Below are 21944 nucleotides of genomic sequence, written 5' to 3'. Positions count from 1 at the left end.
ATATTCATTTATAAACCAAATAGGTTATCAGTACCTATTGTGGAATTCAAACCTCCCATGTAATTATTTCTAAGAACCTAATAATTAAAGCATGTTCCTTTTTAAAATGGTATTACCTATCTGAACCCAGAACTGTTTGTTGTAAACCCAATACTTTTTAAAGTACAAATTCTTTCTCACTTCTCTTGGATTAGTAAGCAAGGATGTTTGAAAGTGACATGCTCAGAAAATGTCAATTTGAAGTAGTTTGAATAAAGAAATTCAAATTTATGTATATATTTGTTACACATTTTTAAAAATATTCTTATAGAACTTTAAGATGATTTATATAGTTCATATCTATCCAAACATTTTATATTTATTAACCAATGGACATATGTTTTATTTTTTAGAGAAGTACTAGTTATAAAATTAATAAGCCAAGGGACGATTGAAGAATCTATGCTAAAAATTAACCAACAGAAATTGAAACTAGAGCAAGATATGACCACAGTAGATGAAGGTAAGTTGTTTATAAGCAGAAATCTCAGTATCTAATCTAATAATAGACAAATATGCAAATTGACCATACCTCCGACACACCCACAAGCCACGCCCACAAGTCACGCCCACCATCCAATCAGAGCAAGTATGCAAATTAACCCAAACCAAGATGGCTATAGCCACAGAGAGCAAGGTTTCCTAGGTAACAGAGGAAGCCAAGCTTTCTGCCAGCCGTTGCAGGCCTAAGCCTCCACTCAAGCTACAAAGTTTCAATTATAGAAGGTAAACAAATTCAAACAAATGGCGGCAGAATGGAGCTTGAGAGAGCAGGCCAGGTTGCCGCCAGCAACAGGGGAAGCAAAGCTTTCCACACACCCTGGCCAGGCCCACCCGCTTAAGGCAACAAAGTTTCAATTATAACTCCAACACAAATGGCTTTGGGCCTCGGAGGGAGCCCCAGGCTTGGCTCTGCTCCAGGCTACAAAGTTTCAATTGTAGAAGGAAAATAAATTCCAGATACCAAGGCCTCTGCTTGCATTGCCAGGGGGCATGGCCCGCCTGCAAACCACCACAGGCCCCTCACTCAGGCCACCCCATGCCCCAAGGGAACCCCCACCCTGATCAGGGACGCCCTTCAGGGCAAACCAGCTGGCCCCCACCCCTGTACCAGGCCTCTATCCTACCTAATAAAAGAGTACTATGCAGATTGATCATCACTGCAACACACAATATAGCTGCCCCCATGTGGTCAAAGATCCTGCCCCCATGTGGACACAAGATGGCCACCACAAGATGGCCAGCAGAGGAGGGCAGTTGGGAGGCACCCGGCCTGCAAGGGAGGGCAGTTGGAGGTGATCAACCCTGCAGGAGAGGGCAGTTAGGGGTAACCAGGCCGGCAGAGGAGGGAAGTTGGGGCAAACAGGCTGGCAGCAGAGTGGTTAGGGGGTGATCAGGCTGGCAGGCAGAAGCGGTTACGGGCAATCAGGAAGGCAGGCAGGCAAGCAATTGGGAGCCAGCAGTCCTGGATTGTGAAAGGGATGTCCCATATTGGCGAGGGTACAGGCTGGGCTGAGGGACAACCCCCCTCCGTGCACGAATTTCGTGCACCGGGCCTCTAGTTTATTTATATGGAAATACAACAAATTAGCAATACAAAAGGGTAACAAAGATGGTCTGGGTCCCTAACTGGCATACAGTTTAGGGATGGTGTAGGAGAAAAGAAAGATACTCATTTCAAAAGTACAACAATAACTAAGATAATTTTGCCAGAATTGATGTAAATAAACACTTTGATTTTGGAAAATTCTCTCTATTCTATCCCTTATCTCTGATACCAAAACATTCCAGAAATAAATTAAAATTGGATCTATAATTTTATAATATCATGATTTACTTACATAGTAATATTTATGAATCAAAAGATTTAAAATTGATGGTATAATATGAATTTATTTACATTAATATTTGACTAGCAAATATTTATTGCACTAAGTATGATCAAATGCATTTTTTCAAAAATTTAATAATTTCTGATGGAAGTAATTGGCTTTAGGAAAAACAAACCTCAAATTCCACCTTTTTAAAAAGAATAATTTTTAGTTTTATAAGTTTAAAAGTTTAAACACATATATATGAAAAGATACAAATATATGAAAAGATACAAAATTCAAAATATGTAAAAGGCAAACAAAAGCCTCCCACCCTATCACTCACTTCCCTCTCTGAAATCAATTAAAAAACAAAAACTGCTACATAAAGTCAGGCCACATCACAACAAAACCAATTACCTGGTGAGATTCAATGAGGTGTACTCAAGTGCTAACCATTCACCAAACATTGTGAGCAGTGACTCTTGGATTTAAATTTGTAGAATATAGTTGTAGATATGTAATATTTATTTATGTTGGTGAAATTACTATAATGTTTTTTTCCACAACATCTGATCTATTTGCTAAAATTTATTTAAAATAACAGTGAATAGGGGAGGCTGGGGGAAGGTCTATGGGGGGAAAAAAGGAGATATATGTACTACTATATGTAATGCTTTAAACAATAAAATAAAATTTAAAAAAATAACATTTAGTAACCAAAAAATTAACCTTTTAATCTACTAGTCCTATCTAATAAAAGAGTAATATGCAAATTGACCATACCTCTGCTGTACCCACAAGCCACACCCACAAGCCAATCAGGAGCAAATATGCAAATAAACCCAACCAAGATGGCTGCAGCCACAGAGAGCAGGAGGGAGGCTTGGGTTTCCCTGGCAATGGAGGAAGCCAAGCTTTCCACCTGCCCTTGCCGGCCTAGGCCTCCACTCAAGGCTACAAAGTTTCAATGATAGAAGATAAATAAATCCAAACAGAAATGGCGGCAGTCATGGAGCTGGAAAGAGCAAGAGGCTAGGGTTTCCCCCAGTGATGGAGGAAGCCAAGCTTCTGAAGCCTTGGCCTGCCTTGGCCTCTGCTCCAGGGTACAAAGTTACAGTTATAGAAGATACATAAATCCCAACAGAAATGGCTGCCACCACCGAGCAAGCAGGAAGCTTGGCTCCACTCCAGGCTACAAATTTCAATTGTAAAAGATAAATAAATCCCAGATACTGGGCCTTTGCTTGGGTCGCCGAGGGGTGTGGCTGGCCTGCAAACCACCACAGGCCCCTCACCAAGGCCACCCCACGCCCCAAGGGAACCCCCACCCATGCACCAGGCCTCTATCCTATGTAATAAAAGAGTAATATGCAGATTGACCATCACTCCAATACACAAGATGGCTGCCCCCATGTGGACACAAGATGGCCAGCAGGGGAGGGCAATTAGGGGTGACCAAGCCGGCATAGGAGGGAAGTTGGGGGTGACCGGGCCTGCAGGGGAGGGCAGTTAGGCATCAATCAGGCTGGCAGGGGAGTGGTTAGGAGGTAATCAGGCTGGCAGGCAGAAGTGGTTAGGGGCAATCAGGAAGGCAGGCAGGGAGCAGTTGGGAGCCAGCAGTCCTGGATTGAGAGGAATGTCCTATTGCCCGTTTAGGCCCAGTCCCACACTGGGATCGTTATATTTGGATTGTTGTCACCTTTCTGGCACAAACATAGAATTTTTTAGACTGTTTCACTGCTCTTACAACAGTGTACAGAATAAAATATTGGCTTAGTTAAAATAAAATGGTTTTTATTATGATAAAGGTTTATTTTATCAATCTACTGCTACAATAAACTATCAAATTACTACACTGAAATGTATTATGGTAATACTAGAGGCCCGGTGCACAAAATTCATGCATGGGGTGGGGGTGTCCCTCAGCCCAACCTGCACCTCTCCAATCTGGGACCCCTTGAGGGATGTCCGACTGCCCGTTTAGGCCCTACCCTACCGGGATCGGGCCTAAACGGGCAGTCGGACATCCCTCTCATAATCCAGGACTGCTGGCTCCCAACTGCTCCCTGCCTGCCTTCCTGATTGCCCTTAACTGCTTTTGCCTGCCAGCCTGATCATCCCCTAACCACTCCTCTGCCAGCCTGTTTGCCCCTAAATGCCCTCCCCTGCGGGCCTGGTCCCCCCCAACTGCCCTTCCCTGCAGGCTTGATTGCCCCCAACTGCCCTCCCTTGTAGGCCTGGTTGCTCCCAACTGCCCTCTCCTGCCTGGCCATCTTGTGTCCACATGGGGGCAGCCATCTTGTGTATTGGAGTGATGGTCAATCTGCATATTACTCTTTTATTAGATAGAATAGAGGCCTGGTGCATGGGTGGGGCCAGCTGGTTTGACCTGAAGGGTGTCCCGGATCAGGGTGGGGGTTCCCTTGGGGCGTGGGGCAGCTTGGGCGAGGGTTCTGTGGTGGTTTGCAGGCCGGCCATGGCCCCCGGCTACCTAAGCAAAGGCCCTGGTATCTGGGATTTATTTATCTTCTACAATTGAAACTTTGTAGCCTTGAGTGGAGGCCTAGGCCGGCCAGGGTATGCGGAAAGCTTGGCTTCCTCCATTACCGGGCAAACCCAAGCCTCCTGCTCGCTCTGTGGCCGCAGTCATCTTGATTAAGTTAATTTGCATACTCGCTCCTGATTGGCTGGTGGGTGTAGCAGAGTGATGGTTAATTTGCATATTACTCTTTTATTAGATAGCATATCAAATCAGCAACATAGTCTATGATGTCATACTGTCAATAGGAGCATGAGCACAGAGGAAGTAGCTCTAATGTACAGAGGAATTCGAAAAGATTTTTTAAATTTATTTATTTTTAAATACGTTTTTATTGATTTCAGAGAGAGGACAGGAAAGGGAGAGGGAGAGAGAGATGGAAACATTGATGGTGTGCCCTGACATGGAATCTGTGACCTGGTTTATGGGTGGACACTCAATCACTGAGCCACACCAGCCAGACAGATTTGGAAAGATTTTTAACAGGAAATGACACTGAAGCAAACGGGGCCTTGAAAGATGATTAGGAATTCACCAGAGTAGCAAAAATTGGAGAGAAAGAATATATTTTATAAAATATTTAAAAGTATTTTTATTAAACTCTTAATGCCACTTTCTAACCTGCAGGAGACGAAGGGAGCATGCCAGCAGATATAGCCACATTACTTAAAACGTCAATGGGCCTGTGAAATAAGAATTGTGAATTCCTGATTGATGAGGAAATAATCAACTTGGTGCACTCAAGGACATTTACATTATGATGACCATGGGGTTTATGAACATTTGTAACTTTTTATAATTTCCATATTACATTTCTCATAGTATGGACAACTTTTTTGCCACTAACTGAATTCTCCCGAAGCTCACATATAAAGTTTCAATAAAAGCCACAAATATGTAGTCCTAAAGATGTTGAATAATCATTTTACAAAAACAGTTTTCTGAATGGGGATTAGTTGGTGATTGTTTGTAACAAATATGCTAATGCTTTAGAAATGTCAGTATTTTTGTAATTATTTCTACCTCCAAATATATATATATTGTCTTTCACTGGATAATGTGTGTAGATTTTTACATGTGCCTTATTTGACAATGCTTATGTCTTGTTTTTGCTTGTCTCGTTTGAAGTTTTTTTATTACGTTAGGTTTAAAGAATACAGCTGTATAGATTATATAGCTTTCGTTTTATTGCTATTTGAAGCAGATGTTCACCACTGTCAACAAGAACTCAACCTGAATTTAAAGGTGGCATTCCATATACTGACACCCCCAGGTCCTCCCAACTACTTCTGTTAAAACAAATACATTTGGCTAGGCACTAAGTTGTTTTCCAGTGAATAGTATCTAAAGAAGCCCTTATCTTGCTCCATGGAATAATTAATTCCTTCTGTTCATTTCCCAACTGCGTTAATTGTGCGTATATTACTCTGCCCATTCCTGTGCATGTTTTCATTGATTTCCCTCTCCTGGCTTTTGCTTCTCTTGAGACTGTTGCCCATTCATTTCTGCTCCAGTTCTCTTTACTCTCCAAATAGTAGTTATTCTGCCACATCTCCACACATCAGCAAAATGTTGGTGACATTTTTTTCTAGCCTGGCAGAACAGATTAACAGGCTATTTCACTTCAAAGCAGACTGAATGTGACTTCATGTTAAGGAAGCATTAGGTACTGCATGGAAATAGGTCATTAACTTTACATTCTTAGCAAAATATGATTTACCAGGTTCCAGAAATTCCAGTACAGGACCTCCTGAAGAGAGAGCCATTGTTCAATTCCAATTCAGTGTGGGTGACAAAGTGAAACTTAGAAGAAGTAAAGTTGTCTACTTGATATTTAACTCTTTATTAAGTCTTTCTTTAAATTTTTGCCTGTCAGTCTATATTGCTGTTTTTATTACACATCAATTTCTTTGTATAACTTGTGAGTTTCATGTGTTTTGTTTTTATTATGTAAATACCATTATAAATAAAGTTATTTATAAATCAAAAATTTGTTAATTGGAGATTATACTTTCCAGGCATCCTGACTTGCTAAGAGGCTAGGGTAATATAGTCCTCTGTAGTTAGAAGGCTAATGAAACTCTGATAGTGATTCTTCAGATATGGTGGACTCTGAAAAATCATGACTCGGTACACTTACCCAATCTTGATGGTGTATTAAAGATATTCCATTTATTTTAGTATGGGAACTAAAAGGAATTGGCAAATATTACTGTCTCCTCCTGCGTCACAGTACCCAAATTACTTTGTCAATTTTTTAAGAATATTACCTTTTAAAATATTACTAATAGATTTCTCATAACTTTTCTGTATTAATGTATCTTCATTGATAGTCTATTTCTTTAGTTGTTAAAACCATATTTTTATCTTCAATGAAATGTAGTTGGGTTCTCCCTGTAATGCTTTATTATGTCTGGGGCTTAATAAAAATATTTGTGATCTTAAAGTTGCATTTTCACACCCTTTGTAATACTTTTTAACCCTTCCTTTACCCTTAAAAATAAAAAATATTGAGCACAAATTAGGTCATATTATGTGCTTTATATTGTCCATTTCTCAATAAACTGGAATTTATTATGTAGGGATCTATTCTCATGAGTGCCTTCATTTGGCTGATGTCAGTAAATATAATCCATTAATTAGTAAAGAGAGCATATGAGGCCATGGTCATTGGAGTAATATCTTGACCAACTGAAGCAGCCTTTTTTAGTATGTCACACAACGATGGAAGACATACACCTTAAGTGTTTTCACAATTGTATTCCTGACACCCTTAGTCTTAAATTGATGCCAGTAGGTACTGATATTGAAACATTAATATTGTTCCAAGTTATTGGTGTTATTGTATATTGGTTAGATAGGAATATCAAGAGATTTGGTTTCTATTTGTGTGACCTTAAGTGAGACCCTTAAATAGTTCATGAAATTAAATTGATTTTTTTTAACTCTTCCCAAAATGTGTTTTTTTCTGATTATAATACGCAATTCAGTTTCTGCTCTGAATCATTCATATTCTCTCACTTGCTCAGTGAGGAGACATTTACTTTGGGTGCAGGATGGGATAATGGAATGTATTGTCCTTCAGCAAAAAAGTGATGACCTGAAAGGTTAAGGTGATGCTATGATTTAAATGAAATACTGCCTTCTGAAACCTGCTATGACTTCATTTATTTGAATTGACTGCATATTTGAGTTGATTTGTGTAAACAAGTGGGACCAATCATTTATTTTGAATTTTTATTATTTCAGATAAGCATTGTTTTTTATGAAATTTATTTTTTTTATTAAAGCTTGTCAGAATGTAATCATGTGCAGGAAAATGAACATGTTTAAGAGAGAGGAAGAGTTATTACCTGTATTATCTAGACCAGTGATGGCGAACCTATGACACGCGTGTCAGCACTGACACACGTAGCCATTTCTGATGACACGCAGCCGCTGAGGCAGCCCCATGCCGAGGATGAAACATTTGCTGCTCCTGAAGATGAAACATTTGCGAAATAATGTTTTTTCCTCAAAGTGACACAGTACCCGAGTTATGCTCAGTTTTTTGGCGAAGTTTGACACACCAAGCTCAAAAGGTTGCCCATCACTGATCTAGACTATTATGTAAAACTAGCGTTCCCGTTGCAGGAAAAATCCTGCAATAGGGTTTCCTGCTGCACTCTACCCCGCCCTGCCTGCTCTCCTCCCTTCTCCCCGCCTGGCCTTCTCCGCCAGCCCGCCTGCTTTTCCCTTCTCCCCCGGCCCCGCCTCTGCTCCTCCCTTCTCCTCCCCCCGGCTTGCTTGCTTCTCCGCAGCTTTGCTCCCTTCTGCAGCTCTTGGCTTCTTTCTAGGCTGTCTTGATATGCAAATTAGCTGCCATCTTTGTTGGGGTAATTTGCATACTCGTCCTGATTGGTTGGTGGGCGTGGCTTGGGCGTGGCGAAGGTGCTGTCAATTTGCATATTTGTCTATTATTAGGTAGGATTATTTTGTGAAATATACTTTCTTTAAACTGCCTTGATGACATGAGGACTTTGCAGTGAGATTCACCAATAACTTTTATCATTTATTCACAGTCATTGACTGTATAAGAATATACACTTTGTTTTCATGTGTAATCCTTAGTAATGTATAAAGCATTTAACACTCCCCCATTTCATGGGACATTGCTGGGAGAGAAGAAGCCCCTTGAGAGTATGTTAAGCTAGGCTCTGCTATTCCTTTCTTCCTCTCCCTGTGGCTGCTCGGCTACATTTTCCTTCTGCTGCCCTGTATTTCAAGTGTAAGACCATGTATTTCATTAGTTCGTTTCTGTGCAACGTGACATAAATACAGTACTTTGGAAGGCTTCTATTTCTACAGTTTTGTTATATATACACTTCTTGCTTTTCCATGATAGTATGGGGCTGTAAAAATGACATCAAGTTGAAATTTGCAAAATCTTAGTCATTGGGCAAGTGATGGTTTCATGATGTTTAAAAAATTTTGTTAACACATTAAAAACATTGGTTCTAAATGTATAAGCAAATGAAATAAGTAGTAAAACTAATTTCAGTATACTGTAAAGTATTAGAAACATTGAGAAAGTTTTATTTCTGTAAATATGAGTAGTTTGAACAGTACTGTTTTTGTGTAACTTGCAAGCATTATTTTAATACCTTTTTAGAGGAGTTTTGGGTTCATAGCAAATTGAGCAGAAAGTACAGTTACCTTATACACAGGCACAGCTTCCCCCACTATCAACATCCAGCACCACAATGGTATATCAGTTATGATACATGAACCTACATTGACAACATAATCGCCCAAAGACCATAGTTTATATTAGGGTTCATTCTTGGCATTGTACATTTGATAGTTTGACAAAGAAATCCACTATTAAAGTACCATACAGAATAATTTTACTGTTCTAAAAATCCTCAGTACCCTCCCTACCTATCCATCCCTCCGTCACCCTTAGCCCCTGGAAACCATTGATCTTTTCACTGTCTTCATAGTTTTGCCTTTTCCAGAATGTTAAATAGCTGGAATCATACAGTATGCAGTCATTTTATCTTGTTTGTTTTTCCCAAATTATAAGAAAGTTTATTTAGAAAGTTACAGAGGTAGTAGAAGTGAGCCAATTGGGTTGTGTAGGTGAAAGGGCAGAGACCCCATTTTTGTGCAAGGCCTTTCATCCTGTCCCCAGAATAACCTCCCTTCCGGGAAAGACCGCGGGAAAGCAGTTGGGCCCAAATTAGGCTATACCGTAGCATGCTCCTTTCCCCATCAGGAAGTAGCAAGGCATAGCTCAGACCCAGGAATGGGTTAATCATTCCCTAACCTTGGCGCTTGCGGCCGTAAGGACCTGCTATAAGTCCCTGCTGAAAAACCCTGAAATAAAACCCTGACCTGGAGCTGACCAATCGAGGTCAGCCAACTAAGGAGCCCACCCCTTCCTCTGCCCCAGACCCCCATAAGACCTTTGTCTTGTTGAAGCTCGCTCTCTCTCCCCACCTCGCCGCTGCGCCGGTGTGTGTGCGTGTGTGGGACTGAGCTCAAGCTAGCTTGATTAAAGGCTCTTTGCTTTTGCATCGGACACGGCTCCCTGGTGGTCTTTGGGGATCACGAAATCTGGGCATAACATAGGCTCAGGAAAAGTTACAGAGGCAGAAGGACCCTTGGAGCTTAGAGAGAGAAAGGCAAAGGTAACAGGCCTGGAGGGACACAGGGGAAGGGAGATGCTCAGGTGTGCTCAGAGAGGGAGAGCACACCTGCAGTTATTTTAGATTGGCTTCTTTCACTTCAGGTGCATGTGCGTTTCCTCCCGAGTCTTCATGGCTTGATGGCTCATTTTTTTCTTAGTGCTGGATAGTATTCTCTTGTTTGGATGTGCCAAAGTTTATTCAATCACCTACTTATGGACATCTTGGTTGCTTCCAAATTTGGGAATTATCAATAAAGCTGCCACAAAAATCTAAGTGCAAGTTTTTGTTTTGACAAGAGTTTTCAGCTCTTTTTAGTAAATATCAAAGAGCTCCATTTTGCATTCCTATCGGCAGTGAATGAAAGTTCCTGTTGCTCCACATCCTTGCCAGCATTTGGTGTTATCAGTGTTTTGAATTTTTCCCATTCTAACAGGTATGTATTGGTACCTCGTTTTTATTTGCAATTCCCCAGATATATATGATACTGAGCATCTTTTCATACACTTATTTGTCATCTGTATATCTTTGGTGCAGTATCTGCTCAGGTCTTTTGTCCATTTTGTAATTGGGTTATTTATTGTTGACCTTTAAGAGTTCTTTGTATATTTTAGAAAATAGTCCTTTATCATATAGGTCTTGCAAATAATTTTTCCTAGTCTGTGGCTTGTATTCTCATTCTTTTGATCTATGTTCTTTTAATAGGAAGTTTTACACCAGTTTTACCTTCCCTGGGATGATATCTTTTTGTTGTGAATCCTCACCCAAGGATATATTTTCCATTGATTTTTAGAGAGAATGGAAGGGAAGGGGAGAGACAGAAACATCAATGTGAGAGAGACACATCCATTGGGGCGGGTGATCGCCCTTGACCAGAATCGAACCTGTGACCCTTCAGTTTATGTGCAGATGCTCTACCCGCTAAGCCAAACCAGCCAGGCCGGGATATCATCTTTGTCAAAGCCACTTTCCTCATTTATGTTAGTAAGTGTGCCTTCACCAAGTTGTGGCTGCATATCAGCCTCTTGAACTGCATTAGTGTCAACATTCTCACAATCAGCTCTTTCCATTTATGTTCAGTTTAAATTTCACCCCAGCATTATCACCTTTTGAAGCAGGAATTTTAGGGGAACATAGGCAGGTTTAGGGAATTTTTAGAATTGGGGTCCATGGGAAAAAAACACATAGGGCTACAGACTGGGAGAAGGTACATTTCCATAACACAAGGAAGCCAGGTGCAGTTGCATTTCCATAAGACAAGGGAGCAGCAACAGGTATATTTCCATAAGACAAGGGAACTGGAAATAGCCAAAAAGGTCTATATTTACAAAATAAAGAAGGAAGAAAGCCCAGAAGGAATAGGGGGACCATGAGGGAGGAGGGCCTCAGAAGTCACTATAGTAACCAATTCAAAAGGTAATACTGACCAATCAGAGGGGATGTCAGGACACAGGAACTGCAGCCTTTATAAAGAAGCTGGAAACAGGAAGTCGGTGGGACCCTTTCCCCCTCCCCACACGGGAGTCCGTTCTATGGGACTCTTTCCCTCTCCCCATGTGGGAGTCCATTCTGTGGGACTCTTTCCCTCTCCCCATGTGGGAGTCTGTACTTGTTTTTCAATAAATCTCCACCTTTGCTATACTACCCTCTGTCCGTGGATTCATTCTTCGATTCCGGCTGACAAAGAATCCCGGTTCCAGTCCAAAAATTCTGTTTCACTTTCATTTCTTTATTGCATTTTCATCTTCGTTAGTGAGTTCTTTTTCTTTGTTTATATATATATATATATATATATATATATATATATATATATATATATGTTATTGATTTTTTTTTTACAGAGAGGAAGGGAGAGGGATAGAGAGCTAGAAACATCAATCAGCTGCCTCCCGCACACCCCCCACTGGGGATGTGCCCGCAACCAATGTATATGCCCTTGACCGGAATCGAACCCGGGACCCCCCAGCCCGCAGGCTGACGCTCTATCCACTGAGCCAAACCGGTTTTGGCAAGTTCCCCTTTTTCAATTACCCACTTTTATAAGATGGTTTATCACTGAGAAACAAGCAGCCGATGCCCCTACACACTTTATTGTCTGTGGGTGAACAACACACAGATGTGCAGGCACCAACCATTAACAGACTGAAAGAAGTGACATCATTGGTCATGGTCTTGCTGTGCATCTTATTTACGTAGAGATTTGTGGGCTGAAGAGCTAGCAACAAGGTTTATACTTAATGCAGTTACTCACAGTTACCATGGTAACTGAAGTCCAAACCATTTTCAGGGGGATTGTGTTATTTAATAAGCTATTGTGGCCAAAATTAATGCATGACAGAACTGGTGCAAGGTGAGGCCTGCCTTAAACTATTTTCCCTCAGTTGTAAGTATTCTAAGTATTGGGAGCGGGGTGGGGGTGGGAAAGGCAGGGGAATGGATACTGGCAACTTTTTTTTTTCTTTTCAAACAGAATATGGCAAAAGAGTCTTGATGGAGTGGGGGAGGGGAGACAGGCTGATGTAGCTTCTTATCTGATGGGAGCGAACAGTGAAGTTGGAGGCAGCAGGGACCCCTAGAATCTGGTGTGGGGCCTTCGTTGTATCCAGTCAGCAATGGCAGGGATGGCTTGGACTTTCTTCCGTATTGCCACCAGCCTGGGATGGATGCCCAACAAGTCAGGTTTCAAGACCAAAAGGGTAGTACTGCAAATTTCCCAGTAGAAATCTGCCCAAGTTACCTGATTTAAAGGAAACAGAAATTTCCACTTGAATGTAAAAGGCATAACTTCTTAATCTAAAAAATAGTTTCTTTTTAATTCAAAGTAATCTTTTGTTATTACAAAAGTAGAATGTGTGTGAGACAGTATAGGGGTCACATCTAAACTCCATCTTACAGGCCTGACTATGACTTCTTGGTTTCAGTAAAATTCTGTAGTTAAAATGAACCTCACCACATCCTTAAAGGAATGATTGTACGACGATAACATCCTTTCTTAACATCATATTCTGCAAAGTAGTTGTTTTGTCAATTAAATGGTAACTAGAATGTTTGTACAAACATTATTATGGGCCCACTGACCATGGAAAACTTCCTGTGGCCCGGTGGGTATGGCTCAGTGGTTGAGCATCGACCTATGAACCAGGAGGTCACGTTCAATTCCCAGTCAGGGCACATGCCCAGGTTGCGGGCTCGATCCCCAGTAGGGGGACATGCATCTCTCTCATCATTGGTTTCTAGCTCTCTCTCCCTTTCCCTTGCTCTCTGAAATCAGTAAAAATATGTTTTAAAAAATAAAACATCCTATGACTACCCCAGGATCAACTGCCGCCAGATGACCTTTGTGGGACAACTGACCTCATCCTCATTCCCAAGTCCTGCATCCATGCCAAAGTAAGCCATCTACAAGAACTTCTCTTTTTCTGATGAAATCCCTTGTGCACAAACTCTTTTCAATAAACTCCATCTGCTTGATCTTTACTGAGTTCAGTGCTCATTTCTATGAAATTGAGACTCAAGAATCTGGCATTCAAGGTCCAGTAACGTGTGTATGATAGAAAATTACAGATAACACCATATTCCCAACACTCAGAGGTTACTAATATTAACTCCTGTGTATAAGGTGGTCTTCTGTGTGTGTGTGCATTTTTAATTAGAAGAAATCTTACAGTACATACTCTTGTTACTTAATTAATTTTCATCTCTCTGACTATATTTTCATCTTATCTAATACACAATCAATACTTTTCCATCTGTTCCAAAATGTTCTTCATAGGACAAAGCAGAATCCATTTCAGGACCATGCATTTCATCTGGTTGTGTCCTTTAACTCTCTTTAATTTAGAATAGTACCCTTTTTTTTCATGTCACTGCATTAGTCAGGATTCCACACTAGTCCTATACAATGTCCTGTCTTCATGGTTATCTGATCATCTCATCTTGTTTACCTTGTTCTTTTACACTGCAGAATGTAAACGAATGGGGTGCAAGTTGTCCCTATGGAATTCATTGTTTGTTTGTTTTTTAATTTGTATTTATCTATTTAGAGAGGGAGAAAGAAACATCGATTTGTGGTTCCACTTATTTATGAATTCATTGGTTGATTCTTAAAAGTGCTCTGACCGGGATCAAACCCAAAACCTTGGCGTATCAGGATGATGCTCTAACCAACTGAGCTACCCAGCCAGGGCAAGAGTTCATAGTTTCAAGTTAGTATTTCTGGCTAACACACATTATATTGTGTCACATCAGATGACTTAAAATAAAGGTGTCTGACTATACGTGGTATCCTAAGGTTGACCATGATGATGACAGGCTGGTCCTACCTTTTATACTTTTTTTTATATCCTTGTCCCCTTTGTGACTAGAAACTAATCTGGATGACATTACTTTGGCTCAAAGAGTGAAGTTCAAATGTGGACTAGTAGCTTGCTTTCTTTTTTTTGTTTTGTTTTGTTGTTAATCCTCACCTGAGGATATTTTTCCGTTGATTTTTTAGAAAGAGTGGAAGGGAGACGGCGATTCAGAGAAACATCGATGGTGCTATTTTTATTATTATTATTATTATTATTATTATTATTATTATTTTGGTTAATCCTCACCCAAGGATATTTTTCCATTGCTCTTTTAGAGAGGGAAAGACAGAGAGAACAATCGATGTGAGAGAAACACATTGATTGGTTGCCTCCTGTAGGAGGCCTGACCAGGACCGGGGAGAGCCTGCAACCACGGTATGTGCCCTTGACCGGAATTGATCCCGGGACCCTTTGGTCCACAGGCCCACATTCTATCCACTGAGCCAAACTGGCTAGGGCAGTGATATCTTATTTTAATCTCTCCTAATTTATTAACTAAAATGTTTTTATGAAGACAAAATTTGACCATCAATTTTTATTATCTTGAGGTACAAAAACTGGTTTTATTCAAACCTCCCACTTTTCTGTTTGTTTTCATAATAATAATTTGGCTCCGTAGCATCTTCTAAAAGTAACCAGTGAAACTTTGGTTTGGAGGGTTGTGTGTGTATGCGTGTTTGGTTGTGGTTGTCATACTCATGGATTCATTCATTTTGATTTGTTTCAGTCCATTGCAGTTAACATTCTTATTGCAGCTTGAATTATCTTTGGCCAGTAGGAGCCTCTTCAAATTGATTTCTGAGACCTTTAGACACAACTCCTGTTGTCTTTGATAATTTATTTCCTTCTGGTATGACAAGTAATTCCCAGTTAATCTTTTACATTTCCTGTCCCAAACTGAGAATGAGCCTTTCTCCAAGAAGCCCTGGTTCCTTCCGTATTTGAAGACCAGAATCTCAGGCTTAGGGGTGGCCAGGACAACTATGTTGTTCATTGTTGAAAAAGAGATACTAAATGCATTTTTCTTGTACTTTATCTTAAGATAAAGTACAACATGAGTTTATACTGTTGCATCTAGTTCACACTCAGAAATAGAATGTTTACTTAACCTTATTGGTCTTACATCTCTATCTTCTTTCTCCCATAGTGAAAGGTTCTCAATAGCATGTATAGTCAAATTCCTGTGTTTTTCATATTGTGCTATTTCTTTTTTGTTAATCCTCACCCAAGAATATTTTTTTACTGATTTTTAGAGAGAGTGGAAGGAAGAGGGAGAGATAGAGAAACATCGATGAGAGAAAGACACATCGATTGGTTGCCTTCTGCATGCTGGGATAGAGCCTGCAACCGAGGTACATGCCCTTGACCAGAATCAAACCCGGGACCATTCAGTCTGAGCTGACGCTCTATCCACTGAGACAAATCAGCTACGGCTTTATATTTTCTCATTTTTCTTTTCTTTTTTAATTGATGTCAGAGAGGAAGGGAAAGGGAGAGAAAGATAGAAACATCAATGATGAGCAAGAATCATTGATGGGCTGCCTCCTGCACACCCCACACTGGGAATCAAGCCCACAACTTGGGCATGTGCCTTGACTGGGAATTGAACTGTGACCTCCTGGTTCATAGGTCTACACTTAACCACTGAGCCATGCTGGCCGGGCTATGAAGCTCTGTTTCTTAAAGTAGTTCTTCACTAATAGAATACATAGGTACTGCTCTAGCCAGTTAGCCTCAGTGGATAGAGTGTTGGCCTCCGGACTGAAGGGTCCCAGGTTCCATTCCGGCCAAGGGCACATGCCCAGGTTGCGGGCTCGATCCCCAGTAGGGGTTGTGCAGGAGGCAGCCAATCAATGATTCTCTCTCATCATTGATGTTTCTATCTCTCTCCCTCTCCCTTCCTCTCTGAAATCAATAAAGATATATTTTTAAAAAAAAAGAATACATAGGTACTTACATACTCTATGCCTCAGTCTGACACAGGTTTATTTGTTTCACTTTGCTTTTGCTTTGCAATGATAACTTTTAAAGATGTTTTTGTGTGTGCATGCATATGAGCCTATCCAATGGTTAAGTTCAACAGGGGGTTGGGGCATCCGTGGGGAGGGGTGTGGGATGGGAATGGGGGGATGAGGACAAATATGTGACACCTTAATCAATAAAGAAATTTAAAAAAAAGATGTTTTTGTTATTGTTGTTATATAATTATATAAAATATTTTAGTTATTGGTTTCAAAATTAAGTCTACCAAAAAATGTTTATTCAAAAAATTTTAGCTTTTATCTCTGCTCTCTTACTCCCTCCTAATGGGTAACATTTTTTTTCAATAAGTTTTTATATCTTTGGTTTATCTTCACAAATAAATGAATATATATATTTTTTTACTTGTATTTTTTAAGATGTAAAACATACTCACAGAGTTACCAATGAACCACTCTTTTTCCCCTAAGTAAGTATCCAAATCTTGTAGAAGATGGGGTGCATCGTATGTAAGTAGCTCATTAAACATCTGCTCCTAAGAGAGAGAGAAAAAGATCACTTTAAGGAAAATAGGAAGAAAAATAAATAGTATGATCTGAAGGGGAAGTAGATTTTTTTCCTTCTTTAGTTTTTCCATATGAGGTCGAAGAGAAGTAGCTAAGTGGTGGTGTTTTTTTAATGTATGACATTACAGAGATTCGCATCTAATTCTCTGTAGATCCTAGTCATTCCTTTATTAGACGTGGATTAAAAAAAAACACAACACTTTTGTTACCAGTTCTTATAGTTTCTTTCTATATGATGACTAAAATATTTTATCCATAAAATCTTTTCATGATTTTTATCTTAATTTTTATTAATAGAAATGTTATTACATTGCTAAAATGTTTTTACATTGCTAAAATTCCCATTTTCTTAGCCTCACTCTCTTTAAAGTTAAATAACATAACTGAAGGTAAAGAAATTAACTTTGTTTTGTAAGGCTAGATTTCTCCGGTGTGACAGTCTTTCATTTCACCTGCACACTTAACAGAACTAATCCATAATGAATCATATGCTCGTGGGCCTTTATGGATTTTTTCTCTTTGGCTTGATATTGTGCCTTAGTATAGTAGGAGATTTGTCTGCCTTGAATATCATCTACAAAACCCACCAGCTAGGTACCCCTTTTTGCTACATTATATAAGGTAATAGGACAAACCAAATAAGAATCTTTGAAAAAATTAACAGATATATGCATTTAAAAAATTATCTTTGTGTTTTTACTTGGATCTCTGAAGACCAGATAAGTTATGGCCCATTTCTTGGTAAGAAGTGTTTGTTTACATATAAAAATTTGGGTTGGTTTGTATACTGGGTAGGAAATGTAAGTCAAAGTAAAAAATATTATTTAAAATGTATATAATTTATTAATATCCATAAATGATCTACACAGGCATACCTTGTCTGTTGCACAATTCTTTATTGCTCTTCGCAGATAGTATGTTTTTTACAAATTGAAGGCTTGTGACAACCCTGTGTTGAATAAGCCTGTGGTGCCATTTTTCCAACAGTATTTGCTCACTTCATGTCTCTGTGTCACATTTGGTAATTCTCCCAACATTTTAAACTTTTTCATTATTATTATATTTGATATGGTGATATGTGATCAGTGATCCTTGATGTTACTATTGTGCTTGTTGGGGGAGTCTTGAACTGCGTCCATATAAGATGGCAAGCTTAATTGATAAATGTGTGTCCTGACTGCTCCACCAACCAGCTCTTCCCCAGTCTCTCTCCCTCTTCTGGGGCCTCCCTCTTCCCTGAGACACAACAATATTGAAATTAGGCCAATTAATAACCCTACAATGGCCTCTAAAACTTCAAGTGAAGAGTCAATTGATGTGGCAAACTTCATTATTGGCTCTCATTTTTAAAAAATGTTTTTACTGGTGAGAGAGAGAGAGAGAGAGCGAGCATTCCTTCACTCCTGCTCATCCTCCATCTAACCTCTGCCCCTGTTCTCCGAGGAAATGGAAACACACATTGCATAACCAAAGAAATGCTAGTGGTAAGATCAAGGATTATCAGGGTGACCAATGCCCAGAGACATATTTTGTCTTTCAAATTAAATTTAAATTAATTTTTTAAAATTGTAAATTGAATTACCAGCAACCAGTGCTAAAACATTTATAATTATGTGTATTTGATAGATTTTTAAAGCACATGGAATAAGAGAACTATTTTCATCATCTATCTTTACTGCAATATTCTGCTGTTGAAAATTTTATCTGACCACAAGGTGGCAGCAGTACAATCCACTACAAGGAGACTAGGGGATGAAATACACAAGACCTATGCGGTTTTCATTGTATACTAGCCAGGCTCTGCTTATTAATCAGACAGTCTATAGCTCTTTGCAATATTTCTGAAACACGTTCTCCCTTCATATAATTTATTCATGAGTTTGGATAGCATCCTGTGAAATTTTTTTTGAGGTAGGTGGTAAGAGAATTGTTATTCTAATACAAAAGATACCCTTACCATAAACACTCAAAGAACATTTTCCTCTGTGACGTGGCCACAGAAGGGTACCAAATAGAGAAACAGATAAAGGCAAGCCCATAAGTTGACAGACTGCCAATCAGTGGGGTCTTTGGCATGTGGAACAAAAAGCTTTAGAGGAAAAAAAGGTCGCATACAAAAGGTCGGTAATTAGGTTGGATTCAGACTTCTCAACAGCTAGAAGACCATAGATAAGTGTTTTTCAAATACTAAAGAAAAACTACTTTCAATACAGAATTCTATATCCAACCAAATTTTTAATCAAGTATCAAGATGAAATAAAAACATTTTTAGACAAATAAGGCCCCAAACTTTTTCCTATGCTCAGTAAGCTATTAGAGGATTGCTCCACAGAAACAAGGACAGAAACCAGGAGAATGGGCCCTGAAAAGGATTGAATGAAGCATCCAAGAGGATAAAGATCTCAGGATGAGACAACTGTGCACCGGGTGTCTAGGGCAGTGGTCGGCAAGCTCATTAGTCAACAGAGCCAAATATCAACAGTACAACGATTGAAATTTCTTTTGAGAGACAAATTTTTTAAACTTAAACTTCTTCTAACACCACTTCTTCAAAATAGACTCACCCAGGCCGTGGTATTTTGTGGAAAAGCCACACTCAAGGGGCCAAAGAGCCGCATGTGCCTTGCAAGCCACAGTTTGCCGACCACGGGTCTAGGGCAAACAAACCAGAGACACAAAGGAGGGACATATCCATACTGGCTGCTGTCATATCTCCTGTCATCAAGCCTTCATTTTCATTTTTGGAACTGGAGTATGTGCCCCAAATAAACAAAGGAGGAAATAAAGACAGAGGATGGCATCCAAGAGACAGGATCCCAACTCAAAAGGAAGACAACCCTAGGATGGCAGTGAAGGGAAGTACGAGAGCCGTGCCGAAAACCTAGTCAGCTCTACAGAGGACAATGGGAGGCTCTGGCCAGATATCAACAAGAAAATAATGGGAATAATAGATTATCATATCATTGACTCTGTGGAAAACTGTATTGGTGGGTTATAGGATAGTATGGGAAGGTTTAACAAGAATAAAGCAAATGCAAAAAGACAGTTACTAACTTTGAAGAGGAAAAGTGAGAAAGGAAATATTATCAAAGTCTACTATGGCCCAGCCAGCATGGCTCAATGGTTGAGCGTCGACCTATGAACCAGAAGGTCACTGTTCAATTACTGGTCAGGGCACATTCCCAGGTTGTGGGCTCAGTCCCCAGTAGGGGGAGTTCAGGAGGTGGCCAATCAATGATTCTTTCTCATCATTGATGTTTCTATCTCTCTGTCCCTCTCCCTTTCTCTCTGAATCAATAAAAATATTTTTCAAAAAACTATACCACGATGCACAGTTTTGTATAATGTTTGCATGGGGATACTAATGTAGTCACCAAATACTGATTAACAAAAGTTTTTGAAATTATAACTATACTAGAGGCCCGGTGCACAGATTCGTGCACCAGTGTGGTCCCTCGGCCTGGCCTGTGGGGATTGGGCCAAAACCAGCTCTCCGACATCCTCCGAGGGGTCCCAGATTGCAAGAGGGTGCAGGCCGGGCTGAGGGACCCAACTGGTGCATGCTCAGGGGTGGGGAGGGACCACAGGAGGGCTCCAGGGCTGTGTCTGGCCCATCTTGCCCAGTCCCAATCAGCAGGACCCCAGCAGCAAGCTAACCTACTGGTCGGACCATCTGCCCCCTGGTGGTCAGTGCACGTCAGAGTGACTGGTTGAACGGTCAAACGGTCGGAGGGACAATTAGCATATTAGGCTTTTATATATAGATTGGAAGTTTACAGGGAGCAGAGAGGATGACTATGTAAGAGTTAAATTATTATTTTTTAAAATATATTTTTATTGATTTCAGAGATGAAGGTAGAGGGAGAGAGAGATAGAAACATCAGTGATGAGAGAGAATCATTGATTGGCTGCCTCCTGCATGCCTCACACTGGGGATCAAGCCTGCAACCCAGACATGTGACTTGACCTGGAATCGAATGGTGACCACGTGGTTCATAAGTTGATACTCAACCACGGAGCACACTGGCTGGGCTAAGAGTTAAATTCTTATTACTATACTAAGATGTCCATAGAATCTAAAATAAGTCAATTAAAGTAAGCCATTTTTATATATCCTATAGATATATGGATATGTGAAAATCCTAAAGCAACATCTAAAAGGGTTAAAAAGAGGGTTGTATCTTAGAGGTTATTGTGAAAAGGGTAGGGCAGAGAATCACTGTACTTTGTTTTAAACTTTTTAATATAATTTGACATTTTTAAGCTATAGGTTTGTCTAACTCTGATAAAAAGAGACTTAAAAAAGCACCTAACATCATGTTTGACAAAATGGATCTGATTAATAACAGTAATAGCAAACTGATCACATTACTCTTATATCTTGTTTTTTCTCGGCCCAAGGAAACCGTGACATGAAATCATCCAATGTGTCCACAATAGCATCAACTTGACATTGTTCCAGTTCTGTTTTTCCAGCCAAATCTGTAGAATAGAGAGAGGACCACAAATATGTTCAACTTAATTTACTATATTAAAACATTAATTTTTTTTAGTAGGCAATAGATTCATATAGCTCGAAAATTCAAAACAACATAAAACAGTATTCAATGAAGACTAACTTCCACTCTTGCTCCTATCCATCTTGTTTTGCTGTTACCAACTACCATATTTTTTATTAATTTGTTTTATTAATTTCTTTTCTATTCTTTCATTGTTTCTTTATGAAAATAAGAATTACTTTCCACTCAATATGTGCCTCTCCCATTTGTCCTAATGATTTCTCCTTACATGTCACGTAAGAGCGTCCTTGCTCTTTTTTCAGCTCCATGGAACTTCCTTTAGAAGTGCCACATTTTATTTACCCTCAGCTGATTAGGTTTGCTTTCAATCTTTTGCTAATACAAGGAATACTACAATAAATAACTGGTATATTCATTTTCATTTATTTTGCAAAAGTAATTATTTTCATTTTTGCAGTTTTTTTT

The 21944-nt window shown here is 39.7% G+C and overlaps 2 protein-coding genes across 9 annotated transcripts in view; one reads left to right on the top strand and one right to left on the bottom strand.

Annotated features, from left to right (window-relative positions):
- SMARCAD1 (SWI/SNF-related, matrix-associated actin-dependent regulator of chromatin, subfamily a, containing DEAD/H box 1) overlaps window positions 1–6904 on the top strand; it is a 104305-nt gene extending 97401 nt beyond the window's left edge. For both annotated transcript variants that reach the window (XM_008143546.3, XM_054727342.1), the window contains 2 exons: window positions 393–502; window positions 5020–6904. In XM_008143546.3, the coding sequence (XP_008141768.2) occupies window positions 393–502; window positions 5020–5081 (172 nt within the window). In that variant the 3' untranslated portion in view covers window positions 5082–6904. The remainder of the gene's footprint in view (window positions 1–392; window positions 503–5019) is intronic.
- An 807-nt stretch (window positions 6905–7711) lies between these two features.
- HPGDS (hematopoietic prostaglandin D synthase) overlaps window positions 7712–21944 on the bottom strand; it is a 32981-nt gene continuing 18748 nt past the window's right edge. For 6 of the 7 annotated variants that reach the window (XM_054727347.1, XM_054727359.1, XM_054727353.1 and 3 more), the window contains 3 exons: window positions 21332–21441; window positions 16830–16928; window positions 12132–12798 (listed from right to left, as the gene is read on the bottom strand). In XM_054727347.1, coding sequence (XP_054583322.1) covers window positions 12634–12798; window positions 16830–16928; window positions 21332–21441 — 374 coding nt within the window. In that variant the 3' untranslated portion in view covers window positions 12132–12633. Of the gene's footprint in view, window positions 7871–12131; window positions 12799–16829; window positions 16929–21331; window positions 21442–21944 lie in introns of those variants that run through there. The other variant, XM_054727381.1, reaches the window with a different exon arrangement.

The sequence above is a fragment of the Eptesicus fuscus genome, chromosome 2 (genome assembly GCF_027574615.1).
Source record: "Eptesicus fuscus isolate TK198812 chromosome 2, DD_ASM_mEF_20220401, whole genome shotgun sequence".
In the NCBI taxonomy this organism is placed as follows: Eukaryota; Metazoa; Chordata; class Mammalia; order Chiroptera; family Vespertilionidae; genus Eptesicus; species Eptesicus fuscus.
Note: the sequence above shows the minus strand (reverse complement) of the source record. Positions and strands in the feature narration are given on the sequence as shown.